Source organism: Lipotes vexillifer, unplaced genomic scaffold, assembly GCF_000442215.2.
Source record: "Lipotes vexillifer unplaced genomic scaffold, Lipotes_vexillifer_v1.1 scaffold1704, whole genome shotgun sequence".
Lineage (NCBI taxonomy): Eukaryota > Metazoa > Chordata > Mammalia > Artiodactyla > Lipotidae > Lipotes > Lipotes vexillifer.
Window position 1 is genome coordinate 208041 of NW_006799933.1, and position 15040 is coordinate 223080.

General features: G+C 36.8%; 1 protein-coding gene across 1 annotated transcript in view; it reads left to right on the forward strand.

Annotated features, from left to right (window-relative positions):
* Nucleotides 1-15040, forward strand: part of VPS50 (VPS50 subunit of EARP/GARPII complex) — a 149448-nt gene that overhangs the window by 123128 nt on the left and 11280 nt on the right. The window contains 4 exon segments of the mRNA XM_007472019.1: nucleotides 822-943; nucleotides 9021-9101; nucleotides 14911-15036; nucleotides 15038-15040. The exon segment at nucleotides 15038-15040 is cut by the window's right edge and continues 35 nt beyond it. Coding sequence (XP_007472081.1) covers nucleotides 822-943; nucleotides 9021-9101; nucleotides 14911-15036; nucleotides 15038-15040 — 332 coding nt within the window.

Here is a 15040-nt window from a genome sequence, read left to right on the forward strand (position 1 = left end):
TATTTCCTTTAAAAAATAAAAACAATTAGGGACTCATTATTGTTTATTATTTGATTCAGCCCATCTCCCATGCACCCTTCAAACACATTAACAAGTTTATGGATGCAGGCATTTTGGTTTTTAAATTTTTTTCTGTAACTGTGTCATGTTTAGAGGAAAAAGAGTGGAATATTGGCATCTTTCAAAGGAAGGAAGGAGGAGGATATGTTCTTGGCACTTTGCGAGTATTGAGCTCTTGAGTGATGTAGTGATAAAGAAATGTTCTTAGCCTCTGATGCTAGATTTCACAGGGCTAGGATTCAGGGGAATGGGAAGTGTCTTCCACGTGTCCTTTTTCTTCTTGTTTTTCTACTTTTGGTATGTGTGTATAAGCTTATGAAAAGAACCCCACTCTTCCTCAAGTACATTGTCTTTTGTTTTATTACACCTAAACATCTTTGAAGACATTGTTTGAAATGGAATCTCCAAGAAATGAGGAACTGTGTTGTTTGTACAGTGTCATTGTAGAAGAGTTAGTTTAAGAGTTCTATAAATGTAAGACAAACAGTAAAATATAATGATATGAAAAATCTTCATAGGTATTTTTTTATATCAGTGCCATCCAGTAGTACTTTCCAAGATGGTATAACTGTTCTGTATCAGTGCTGTTCAGTACAGTAACCACTAGCTACAAGTGACTGTTGAGTACTTGAGGCATGGCTGGTGTGACTGAGGAATGTAATATTTCATTAAAAAAATATTTTGGTAAAGTAATTTTATGGTTTCTTAATAATTATAGACTAACAGATTTTAATTTTCTATTTAAATTTTTTTCTTTTCAGGTAAATATATGCAGATGATGAACATTCTTAAACCAATTGCTTTTGATGTTATCCATTTCATGTCTCAGCTATTTGATTATTACTTGTATGCAATATATACCTTTTTTGGTCGGAATGATTCAGTAAGTCAACCTTTTGGGGGAGGAGTCTGTTTCTTTTAAAATTTATTTGTTTTTGTAAATGTAAAATTCATTCTCTCTGTATAAAATACATAAACAACATTAATTTGAAAATTATCCATAAAAAATCCAATATATTATTGATATTAGCTTTTTGTGTGCCCCGTCACCTTATTTAAAATACATTAATTTTAAGCTTTGATATGATAAACGTATGTTATTCAAATTTCTGGCAGAAAAAGTGCAGTATCAGTTTCTAACCTTGACATATTTTGGTGATGAAAAATGTGCAGGTTGCCTTGTTTAAATCTGGCCCAGTGTGTAATTATTACACAGTAAATGAGACATTTTAAATATTGGCTAACAACCTTAGCAGGCACTACTACATTCAGAAGATAACAGCAAATATTTATTTAAAATAATTGAAAATCTTTGAACTGAACCTGCCACAGAATTAATTTTCCTGCACCTCCTTTTTGTTTCCAAAGCTCTTGTTGAGTTTATCTTTTTCTACTCCTAAGGAGAACAGCACAGTATTAAGCAGGTAACTGATCTGATACTTAGGAATTATTATGTAGTTCACCTACATGTTTGACAGTTTTTCGTATAAAAGTATACTCATAATACTAACTTTTCACATACTATATTTTGTACCTTTTCAAAAACTTGTGAATTTTAATGGATAACTACATTCATCGTATAAATGTTCATAGTCTTGCTGTGATATCAAGTATCAAAGTATATCAAAGTATATATCAAAGTATATCAAAGACATGATCTTTTAATATGGGATCTGAATTTCCTATGTTCTTAACTCTGCAAAATTAGAAAGAATACTAATATAATCAGAAACTAAGCTGCTGCAGAATTTGTTACTTTAAAATATATACTAATCCATCACTCTCAATAAATAAATATTAAAGAAGAAAGACATTCTGGAGTTTTAGCCAATTGTCAGAATCGTTTAGTCTTCTACATGAGCTTTACTCTGTCTTCTTGGACTGTGCCTCTAGACCAGTGCAGTCTAAGAGAAGCTTTGCAGTAATGGAAATATTCTATATTTGTACTGTCCAATATGGTAGCCATAAGCCATAAGTGGCTTTTGAGCGCTTGAAACGTGACTGGTATGATTGGGGACTGAATTTTCAATTGTACTTGATTTTAGTTAGTTTATCTTGAAATATAAATAGCCACACATGACTTGTGACTATCATATTAGTTAAAACAGTTCTGAACCACAGTTTTGATAAGATGTATTCAAGTAGAGTCCTTCAGAAACTTTTGGAACTGAGTGCTTTTGGATGTGACTTTCTAGCTGATTAGATACTGGCACAGATTTGTTTACAGTGGGGTTCACTAGAAGCTGATGAAAGTTAGCAAAGTGCAGGTAGGTGCTCACTGTAAAGTATGCTGCATATTTTATATAAAATCTGTTATGTTTTAAAACATTAGTCTGATATTTTATATTAAAAGCATTTTTAATCCTGTAAGACTCAGTAAAAGCCATTTCACTGTATTCATACAATATTGTTAATTATAAGGGTTTCTTTCTATATGGATGTTCACCCATATACTGTATTAGAAACAGTGTGTACTCTATGAACCAGAACAAAATGTGCATATGAGCGAGTTTGTATGAGTGAATACTGCATTTACTCTACCTCTTACTTGGACTTTTTAACATGGCTACTGCTGCTTCCTTCCCAGAAGAGAGAGAATTGTATGAGTGAATTTAAATGGCTGCTGCTCATGGAAGAATAAGCATCTCATTGTGTCCTGGGGGTTCTAGAAAGTCATTGTCTGGGAGGGGGGACACAGTGTATGCGTTAGGTTAAGGGATTTTTTTCTGTTCATACTAATTACTCCTGAAGCTCCTACTCTTCACTGAACTGGTTATAGCCTACTACATCATGTTGTAGTATATATCTAATCCATTTGATTCTATTATAATAATGGTACTCATAGTATTGTTTTGTCTCGCCTTGCCTCAAGCCTTCTGTTGTTCAACTCTTGAGTTATGTTTTCTTTGGTCCTTCCTGTTCATTCTTTTGTGAAGACCATTCTGTAGCTTACTTTAATGCAGTAGTAAGCACATATTAGATTCTTAGGAGATATGGATTGATATCCTAATTATTTCTTTTTTAATAATTTTATTTATTTATTTGGCTGCATTGGGTCATTGTTGCTGCATGCGGGCTTTCTCTAGTTGTGGCAAGCAGGGGCTAGTCATTTTTTTTTTTTTTTTTTTTGCGGTACGCGGGCCTTTCACTGTTGTGGCCTCTCCCGTTGTGGAGCACAGGCTCCGGACGCGCTGGCTCAGCGGCCATGGCTCACGGGCCCAGCCACTCCGCGGCATGTGGGATCTTTCCGGACTGGGGCACGAACCCGTGTCCCCTGCATCGGCAGGCGGACTCTCAACCACTGCGCCACCAGGGAAGCCCCAGGGGCTAGTCTTAATTGCGGTGCGCAGGTTTCTCATTGCGGTGGCTTCTCTTGTTGCGGAGCATGGGCTCTAGGCACACAGGCTTCCGTAGTTGCAGCATGTGGGCTCAGTAGTTTTGGCACTCAGGCCCTAGAGCTCGTGGTCTTCCATAGTTGCGGCGCATGGGCTCAGTAGTTGGAGCAAGTGGGCTTCCATTGCAGTGGCTTCTCTTGTTGTGGAGTACGGGCTTTAGGTGTGCAGGCTTCAGTAGTTGTGGACGCTGGATCAGTAGTTGTGGCTCGCGGGCTCTAGAGCGCAGGCTCAGTAGTTGTGGCGCTCGGGCTTAGTTGCTCTGTGGCATGTGGGATCTTTCCGGACCAGGGCTTGAACCCAGGTCCCCTGCATTGGCAGGCAGATTCTTAACCACTGCACCACCAGGGAAGTTCTATATCCTAATTATTTCTTATCCAAGTAAATCTTATGAGGGTTATTACTTGACAGTGGTTTGTGAGCCTCATTTAAAGTTAACTTTCATTAATGGAACTGTTTTTTTGTAGAGAGTCTGATTCAAAATCTAAACTTTTAAGAATGAATTAACTTCCATTTCTGGATATGAGGAACTGAGACCTTTTTAGATGATATTTCCTGCAGAAAACAATTATAAAACCTGGATGTTTTATAGAACAAAAGGCAACTTCTTGAAGATGCTGGAGAGTGAACAGAAGCATATAGACTCTGGTGGGATTTCATGCTAGCAGTTGGGGAAAGGGAAACTATAAAAAGAAATTCTGGGTTTCCCTGGTGGCGCAGTGGTTGAGAGTCCGCCTGCCAATGCAGGGGCCACACGTTCGAGCCCTGGTCTGGCAAGATCCCACATGCTGCGGAGCAGCTAAGCCCATGCACCACAACTACTGAGCCCTCGTGCCACAACTACTGAAGCCCGTGCTCTGAGAGCCTGTGCTCTGCAACAAGGGAAGCCACCACAATGAGAAGCCCATGCACCGCAACGAAGAATAGCCCCCGCTCACCTCAACTAGAGAAAGCCCAGGCAGAGCAATGAAGACCCAACACAGCCAAAAATAAATTAATTAATTAATTAATTAAAAAAAAAAATCCATCTCCGTGGCCTTTAGCCCAGGATTAAGTGCAGTCCCTGTGGCACATAACTGGAGACACGCATAAGGAAACCTATAGTCTTTATGGATTAGGGGATTGGAAAAGTGAAGCCAGGAAACTGGGAACACTGAAAAGAGTAGGGAGAAGTTCAGATGGGGAAGAGTCAGAGGAGGGATCCCCAATTTCTGTCTACCCACATCTCTGACTAACCCATGAACCATGTTTGTGTGGAACAGACTGACTGCAGCCAGTCAAAGAAAAAAGATCTGAAGAGAGACTGAAGCTGCTACACAAGAGATAGTTTATAGTTCAAGCCTGGCCAAGAAAATTGCATACTGAAAACAAAGGAAAGAGTACTTATTGGAGAAAAACAACAGAATCCAAAATCTCCAGAATCGAATGGATGATGCAATCCAATGTTACCTAAATACATAGAGCCCAAAAAGAGGAATACATCCTTCAGTAAAAAGAAAATCAATATAGTCTGAACTCAAGATGTTGGAACTAAGGGATAAAGATTTTAAATGGACCATTTTAACTATCTTCAATAAAGTAAAACAAAACATGTTTTAAATGCATGAACATCTCAGTAGAGAAATAAGAAGTTCTAGTAGAAACAGTAGGAAGAAAACCAAAGAGAAATCCTAGAACTGAAAATTCAGTTCCAGCAATTAAAAAAAATTACTGAATGTACTTAGCCAAATGGACATGACAGAGGAAAGAATTTGTGAACTTGAAAATAGATCAATAGAAATTATTCAAAATGAAGAACATAGAGAAAAAAATATTGAAAAACAAAGATGATCAAAAGCTTAGGGACGTGCTAAGTTATATCAAATGGTCAAACATACATTTAATTGGAATACCAGGTGGAGATGAGAGAGAGAATGAGGTAGAAAAAATATTTGAAGAAACACTGTCCAAAAATTTGTAGATACAAGATGCTAAATGAACAGCAAACAGAATAAACACAAAGAAAAGTCTAGTGGGGTACCTCATGAGGAAATTGTCTCTTGAAAACTTTAATAGACTTATGACATAAAAGGGACCAATGATCTGATTAACAGCTGACTTCTCACGAGAAACTGGAGACTAGAAGAGAGTTAAACAACACCTTTCAGACACCGAAAGAAAAGAAAAAATGTCTGTCCAGAATTTTATAGCCACCAAAAATACTATTCAGGCATGAATATGAAATTAAAACATTTTCAGATAAAAAAAAAAAGCACTAAGAGAAGTTGTCACCAACAGACATGTAATACAAGAAATGTTGAAGGAAGTTTTCCAGAGTGAAGGAAAATGATACCAGATGAAAACATCAATCCTCAGAAAGTATGAAAGCATTGGTAATGGAAACTATTTGGGGAAATGCAAAAGATTGTTGTTGTTGTTTTCTTTTTCCACTTAATTTCTTTTTAAATCATATAGCTGTTTAAACCTGAAAGTATAACATTCTTTTCTGGAGTTCATAATATATGTAAATGTATTACGTGTAACAACTATAGCATGGTATGTGGAGGGATGTGGACCTATAAGATGGCAAGATTTCTATATATTATGTAAAACAGTACATTGTAAACAGTAAATGGACTGTGAAATATCGAGAATGTATATTATAATCCATAGAAGAATAATGAAAAATAATACAAAGCACTTTAACTTTTGCTTACAGGAAAATTAAAGTAGGATTCTAAAAAAAGAAAAAATCATATAATTAGAAAAAGCAGTAAAGGAGGAACCAAGGAACAAAAAAGAAAGCATGTAATGGTAGATGTAAACCCAGCCACAGTAAATGTTCCTGCACTAAATACTCATATTAAAAGGTAGAGATTGTCAGAGTGGATTCAAAACAAAGCCCATACTTAATAACAAAAAACATAGATTGAAAGCAAACGGATTGAAAAGATATGCCATGCAAACAGTAAGCATAAGGTGGCTGAAGTGGCTATAATATGAGATAAAATAAGTTTGAAAACAGAATGTATTACCAGAGATAGAGGGATTTCTAATGATGTAAGGATCAATTCATTTGGAAGACATAATGATCATAAATGCACATGTGCCTAGTAACAGAGCTTCAAAATAGATGAAGCAATAATTGACAGAATTCAAGAGGAAATGAAAAAATTAAATGACAGCTGGAGATTTTAACACTAAAGTAACTAATAGAACAAGTTAGATAGAAAATCAGCAAGTACACAGAAGATTGGAACAAATCTTTCAACATTTTGACTTAATTGATATTTGTAGGACAACATACCTAACAATGGCAGGATATATATTCAAGTGCAGATGGTACATTTATCAGGAGAGACCATATATTCTGGGCCATTAAACATGTTGTAATGAGTTTAAAACATTGAAATCATACAGAATATATTTTCTGTCAATGTAATTAAATTGGAAACCAATATCAATAAAATAGGAAGACCTAAGTGTTTGGAGATTAAACAACAGATATCTAAATAAAGATTGGGTTAATGAAGAAACCACAAAAGAAGGAGGTCAATTACAAAAAAAAAATTGACCTCCAGCACAATGTAAAATAAAAGTGGTGAGAGTTGCCAACAAATACATGAAAGAATGCTCAACATCACTAATCATTTAGTGATTGCACTGTTGGTGGGAATGTAAATTGATACAGCCACTATGGAGAACAGTATGGAGGTTCCTTAAAAAACTAAAAATAGAACTACCATATGACCCAGCAATCCCACTACTGAGCATATACCCTGAGAAAACCATAATTCAAAAAGAGTCATGTACCAAAATGTTCATTGCAGCTCTGTTTACAATAGCCAGGACATGGAAGCAACCTAAGTGTCCATCAACAGATGAATGGATAAAGATGTGGCACATATATACAATGGAATATCACTCAGCCATAAAAAGAATCAAAATTGAGTTATTTGTAGTGAGGTGGATGGACCTAGAGTCTGTCATACGGAGTGAAGTAAGTCAGAAAGCGAAAAACAAATACCGTATGCTAACACATATATGTGGAATCTAAAAAAAAAAGGTTCTGAAGAACCTGGGGCAGATCAGGAATAAAGACACAGACATGGAGAATGGACTTGAGGACACAGGGAGGGGGAAGGGTAAGCTGGGACAAAGTGAGAGAGCGGCATGGACTTATACGTACTACCAAACGTAAGATAGATAGCTAGTGGGAAGCAGCCGCATAGCACAAAGCAGATCAGCTCAGTACTTTGTGACCACCTAGAGGGGTGGGATAGGGAGGGTGGGAGAGAGACGCAAGAGGGAAGAGATATGGGAACATATGTATATGTATAGCTGATTCACTTTGTTATGCAGCAGAAACTAACACACCATTGTAAAGCAATTATACTCCAATAGAGATGTTATAAAAAAAATGATTTGAAATCAAAGGTTTTACCTCTCAAGAAAAAGTGGTGAGTTGACATCCTCATCTTGTTCCCTCCAGTTTCATCTATCCTGGATAGAAAACATTGAACCTTTCACCATTGAGTATGATGCTCGCTATTTTATAGATGCCTGTAGTCATGTTGAAGAAACTCTCCTCTGTTACTGAATTTTTCTGAATTTTTATCATGAAAGTATAAATTTAGTCAAACAGCTTTTTCTGAATCTATTTAAACAATCATAACTTTATTTCCTAAAGAAATATATTAATATGGTGAAATACATTGGTTAACTTCAAAGTAGGATTTTAGGCTGTTAAACTAGTCTTGCATTCCCAAGACAAATACCACTTGGTCATGAATCAGTTTGCTAATATTTTAAGGATTTTAAAAAATTGTGTCCATAAAGTTTAGGAGTCTGTAGTTACATTTTCTGTGGTATCTTTGTTTGGTTTAGGAATCAGAGTAATATTAGTAAAACAATTGGGAAACATTCTCTTTTCTTCTACGCTCTGAGAGTCTACGTGGGACTAGTACTTTTTGAAGGTTTTTATTAAATGAAATTTAATTAATAAGAGCTGCTAAAGTTTTCTATTTCTTCTTAGGTCAATTTTTATAATAGCTTGTCAAGGAATTTGTCTGTTTCATCTGGTTTGGTAAATTTATTGGCATAAGATTATTCATAATATTCCCTTATTATCCTTCTGGTGTTTCAACATTAGATCTGTAGTGTTATCCATGCTCTCATTCTTGATATTGAAAGTATGTATCATCTCTGTTTTGTTTTTTCTGTATCAGTGTGGCCCTTCTTATCCTTGTGTTCTTTAAGTATCTAAAAATCTTAAGTTTTGCAATTAAAAACAATAACTTGTGGGAAATAAATTCCGGTGAACTCTCTCCTGATAAATCCATTAGATTGATAGATGTTAGTGTGACCTGTAAATGCACATGTGTAAATAGCTCTCTTGTTCCTTTGACGGTTAAGATTTGATTTCTGTCTTTGATGTTTTGGTAGTTTTAAATGCAATTTGGAAACCCTCTGAATGCTAAGTATCTGAGTGAAAACTCACCACATACTTACTTTTCAGTAATTTGAAGTTACAACATTTGCAGGGTTATCTCCACAGCAATTTAACATGCCTCTTGTTTTCTTTTTCAGTTGGAATCCACGGGACTAGGTCTTAGCAGTAGTAGACTAAGAACAACTCTAAACAGAATACAAGAAAGCCTCATTGATCTGGTAAGTAATCAATTCTTTTAGGTTATTTAAAATAGAAATTGGCGATCTAATCAACTACATGTAAGTGTATTTCTATATGTACATCAAGTTCCTGTGTCCCTAGAACATTAATGGCATGCAGTAAGTAAAATGGAGATTTCTTATAGTCTGATGGAGAGAGAAAGCTGGTATACACAAAAGAATATGATATTGGCTCTACATGCAGTACAAGTTCAAAGAGAAGAAAGGTTTATGTTCAAAATTACTGTCAGAGAATGACTGAAGGAGGAAGTGAGACTTACGCTAGACTTTGAAGAGTAGGCATGGGATCAGTGGGGAAGAGGAGAAAGAACGGCGTTCAAGTTAAGGTTCAGAGGCTGAGCAAGGGCCTTGAGGTGGGAGCAAGCCTGGCCCAAATTTTGGCAGATTTTTGTGATGGGGCACCAGTTTATGCCAAAGAGTTGTGTCGCAAAGAGTGTTTAGGATGACTTTATAAATGGCTTTAACATTTGAGAAGTTTAGGTTTAGTCAGCTATGCAGTAGGGGGTCTGGATTCCTAACTGTGTCATGTGATGAAATGCATGGTTCAAAAAGCTGGGTTAGGTAGCAGAACAGGGCTGATCCTCTATAGTGTTTAAGCCAACATAAGCAGTTAAAATAAGAAAAAAATTTTTTCTTATGCTTGGTCGCTGTAGCCAGAGACTTTTGTTATTCAGTGCATTTCTCTGCATCTATGAATTTTCCTTTATTCCGTCACTTACCCAAATAAGCAATCACTTTCCTCTTTTCTCATAAGCTTTATATTATGAGCATACTTCTGTTATTGAAGTTTTTATAAAGCAATGTAATCATTCATTCTTTTAAATACTTGTTTGGAATAATTATTATATGCCAGGCATTGTAGGCCTGGAAAGTCATCAGTGAACAAAAGAGGTAATTGTCGTCTTCTTGGAACTTGAATCTTATTGGGGCAGAGACACAGATAAATGTATAAAAGTGTCAGATACTGATCAGTGCCAAGAAGAAGATGAAGCAGAGTGATGGGACAGTGATCTTTAAGCAGAGATATGAATAAAGTGAGAGAGGCATATGCAGATATTTCAGGTGAGCACTGTTTACACAGAGGAAATAACCTGTATCCATCTCATCCATCCCCCTTAAAATTTGGAGGTCTTTTTGCCCAGCACATTTTTTTTTTTTTTGCGGTACACGGGCCTCTCACTGCTGTGGCCTCTCCCATTGCAGAGCACAGGCTCCGGACACGCAGGCTCAGCGGCCATGGCTCACGGGCCCAGCCGCTCCGCGGCATGTGGGATCTTCCCGGACCGGGGCACGAACCCGTGTCCCCTGCATTGGCAGGCGGACTCTCAACCACTGCGCCACCAGGGAAGCCCCAGCACATATTTTTTTTAATATATGTTCACAGTCCTAGCACTTACCTTGGCACATAGCATCTCTTCAATAAGTGTTTATAGAGTAAATGAGTAAACTCTAATCCTTGAGTTTGGTGTCTCCTGGATTAACCCGGCTTGTTTTCTTGTCCACTTAATCCTGATCTTTGTTTTCAGAGTCAAGGCTCCTTGTTTGACCCAGCCATCTATTTCTTTTTTCTTTCTTTTTTTTTTTGGTCTTTGTTGTGTAAAATCCATCATTGGCTTTCAGTCCCATTGGCAGTTATCTGTTTTGATTTTGCTTCTCCTCGTTTGATACTTAGTATAACCTTGACCTGAAGATCTTGTTTTCCAGATCTTAGTCCACAGCTGAAGTATTTCTTGTTTCTGGCTGAATGCCTCAAGATAGGTGGGCTGAAATATACCACTAGAATCATTCACTCTAGCGTTTCTCTGCCAGCTCTGCTAGTTACTAGCTTATGATTGTCAAACCACAGTTCCAGATCTGACCCTTAAGCTGTGGATTTAATGCTGCCATACAGTGTGTAATGAAATAGCATGACCCAGTAAACAATGGGACCAAACTAGCTGTTATTTAAGACAAGCTGTCACCCATCTAATGATGACAATGTATCTGTAGCATCTGTCAGACCAGTTCTTTGTTCATTGGATAAGTTTTTTCCTGAATTGGTGTAATAGTCAATTTTAGAAATGCACTTTTTTTTAAAACCAGCTATACACCCCTCCCCAATAAATTGATAGGTGTGCCTGTTTTTTTCTTTGCCACCTTGTCTTTTAAAGATATCTTTTTTTTAAGACCTTATTCTTAGCATCTCTTAAATCAAAGACTGCACCTTGGATTAGAAGACTGTGTGAGCCGTTGTTCCTCTATCAGTTTGTAAGGAGCACTGACCTTTGACAGAGCCTCTCCACAGTCCCCACTCCTCTGATGGATAAGACTCTACAACAATACAGTAGAAGTTTTTCTGAAAATTTCCAGTGTTTTACATGTTAAGTTATTATGCATACTGATAAGCATCGTTTTATTATTTTAAAAAATATATTTGTCATTTACTAGACCTTGATCTCGGGTTTTCACAAGCTGGTATATAAATTTTCTTCACTTCATTAATTTGCATCTGCATTGGCAGAGAACATTAATTGGTTTCTTGCTATTCAGTACATTCTTTGGCTATTAAAATAATTTATAGCCTAATTTGGAACCACTGGATGGAGGTAGTATTTTTCCTTATATTTCTCCTATGTGTTAGTTAAAATTTTAATAAGCACTTTTTTGGTAATTTTATTTTCTCCATATATATCTTCTAAGTTTTGCTTCTCTTTAAGCTGTAAAAGGCAAAATGGAATCATTATGTTCTTTAAAATGCCACCTGAAATTGTTTATCATATAAATTCACTGTAAACTAAGAAAATTTGTTTGACACATCAAATAGAAGTCTAAGAAAAATTGTCTAATAGTGGACAAGCAGGAAAGGAAGCTGGTGTAGGTGGCAATGGTACCAGAAATGTGAATTTTTAGTTATCTACCTGGTGATGCTAAACTGTTTAAGACCCGTGGCCAACTTTGAATCTTTGATAATAAAAATGTATTTTAAATTGATCCAGAAAAGTCCATAAATATTAATTTTCTTTGTGTTAGTACATTACTGACAGGAAAGGCTAAAAATATAACTCACTGTGAGAGTAAAGGTTGATTAAAGTTTCATTTTTTTTAAGTCTTCAAAGAGTTGTATATCCTTTCCTTACTATACTGGTATAAGCTGAAACATGGATCCTGTTTAGGAGCTTTTCCATTTAAGTGTGCAATAAGCACCTACCATTTATTTATGTCAGCTTGACATTTTGGGACTTTCTTGCTCTCTTCAAGTGTATTTCCCTAAATGGATCTGTTTTGAAGGTAGGCACATTAAGATTTGTTGATGGATGATAAGAGGAGTGTGACACTGAGAAGAGTCAAGGATGGCACCTAACTTCTGGAGAATGGAGGTGCCATTAATGGGGATGGATAAGACTTTTAGGACACATTTGAAGAGGACATCAAGAGTTCAGTTTCAGATATGTTAAATGCACTAGAGGTGAGAGAGGGGTCAGGGAAAGTATATAAATTTTGAGCTGTTGGCATGTGGATGGCATTTAAAACTGTGAGACCAGATGAAATCATGTAGGGAGTAGAATGTAAGTCAGAGAAGTCTCAGGACTGAACCCAGTGTTTAAAAGTCAGGGGGAATATTCAGAGCTGGATATTCAGAGTTGGCTATTGGATTTGGCCACAAGGAGGCCGGTGGGGACCTTGCTTACTCTTTCTTTGGAGTGGAGCAGACAAAAACCTGGTTGGAATGGGCTTGAAAGAAGATAATAGGAGAGGAAGAGAAGATTCTTATCAACATCTCCATCAGTGAAACTAACAAGAGGGCCTGCTAATGTCAACAGGCATGCCAAGGACTTAAGGTACAAAGAGGGTGACATTGGTCCCTACCCCCCAAGAACTCACAGTGAGGTAGGAGAGTTAGAAAACAACAACTGATAAAGTATGCTGTATGCCACATAACAGGTATATGTATATGTATAGGCAATATTAACACAAGTAAGATAGTTATTTTTCTTGGGAGACTGAGAAAGTTATAGATAGGAGGTGAATATGGTTCATACGTAAAAAATGAGGTAAGAGCCAGGCAGGCAAGGAGAAGAGAGCTGGTACGACAGGAGTGTCAGTAGGACAGGTGTAGTAAGCAGCCCAGTGTGACTAGACCTTAGGGGTATAGAGATTATCTTGAAATGAGACTGGCAAGGTAGCTGTTTGTAATATCGTGGCATATTGTAATGCCACGATATGTAATATCGTGGTTTGTAATATCGTGGAGTAATATCGTGGCAACAAGTTTAGGCTTTTTTTCTGTAAGGAAGGGATTGGCAGTTGAGACTTTTAAATTACAGAGTGGTATGATCACATCTCCATTTTAGAAAGATCACCTAGGTATTACTGAAGTAATGACATGAGGAAGAAACAAGCAAGAGAGGTGTCTGTTTAGGCATGATGGAGGTGCAAAGGAAGAGGGGGTGTTCAAGAATGATTCTAAGGTTCTTCACTTGGACAGTCTGGTAGATGGTGATTAAATAGCCCCCCAGAGGCTTCCCTGGTGGTCCAGTGGTTAAGATTCCACGCTCCCAATGCAGAGGGCCTGGGTTCGATCTCTGGTCAGGGAACTAGACCCCACATGCCACAACAAAGATCCCATGTGCTGCAACTAAGACCTGGCACAGCCAAATAAATCAATAAATCTTAAAAAAAAAAAAAAAGTATTAAATAGCCACCAGAATTAAATTAAATAGCACAGGTACCCAATTGGTACCAAACCGTATGTAATTTTGTGATTTGAGTGTTGTTGTTGTTGTTTTTGGCAGTAGTGGGGTGATTATTTTCCTTTTTAGTAGAAGGAAATAAATAGTGGAGCTGTGACATTGATTAACTTGCATAGTTCCCTTATCCTGATTCTCCTTAGAGAAAGCACAGTTGTTCCCAAAATAACTTTTAAATGCTAATTGAGTAATTAGAGATTGAAGAGAGACAATACCTTTAGTAGAATGTAGGATATAAAAAAGAACTAAACAAGAATAAAACCATTTTCTAACTTGAAAGGTTTTATAATGTATTATTTCCATTTTGCAAAATTTATAAACCTGTTATACTCCCAGAGTCCTATGCATTTGATGTCTCTTTTATTAGTAAGGCAAATGTTAGAGATTTGTGATTGATTTAAAAAGTAATCTAGATTTACATTTTGTACACTTTTAGATTTGTTTGTATTCAATTTTTGTGCTGTAATTTTCTTTGAGGATCTTTTAAGGCTCAGCCCACTCTGCTCTTTGGGCATCCCTTTCTTTTATTTCCATTTACCATCTTCCTTCATGTCAGTAATCTATCCCTAGAGATATACAGTACAGTTGCTTCTGTTTCAGTTTAGAGCTACATTTTAGTCCTGCCTTCTTGGGATTATACCAAAGTTACCTTGATTAAGGTTTAGGTGTGAAATGGTTAATCACACCATAATTTTGGATTTTACCAGCCTGGTCCTGGAGAGGCAGTCTGTTCTTCCTCATTTACAAGTTCTTGAAGGGCATCTCACTATTGTCTCTGTGAAATATTTGTCAATTCATAAAGATTCCTTGTGTTGGCCAATTTTAGGTCATGCACAGATAATAGCATATGGAGTTGGATCATTTTCACTTAGTATAAAAAGGAAAGTTCTAGTAGTTAGAAAATGTGAAAGGAGGAAAAAAAGAACTGAAACTAAGTGTAATTAATGTATGCCTGAGAGCATTTTAATTATAGCTCCAGTTTTGTAAAATCACATGGGTTATTGCTACTAGGTTTGCTATTTCAGGCTGTGTATGTATATATATGTATGTTATATTTTCAGGAAGTTTCAGCTGATCCTACTGCCACGCTCACAGCAGCAGAAGAGAGAAAGGAGAAGGTACCGAGCCCTCACCTCAGTCACCTAGTGGTTTTGACATTTGGGGATACGTTGTATGGGTTGGCGGAAAGAG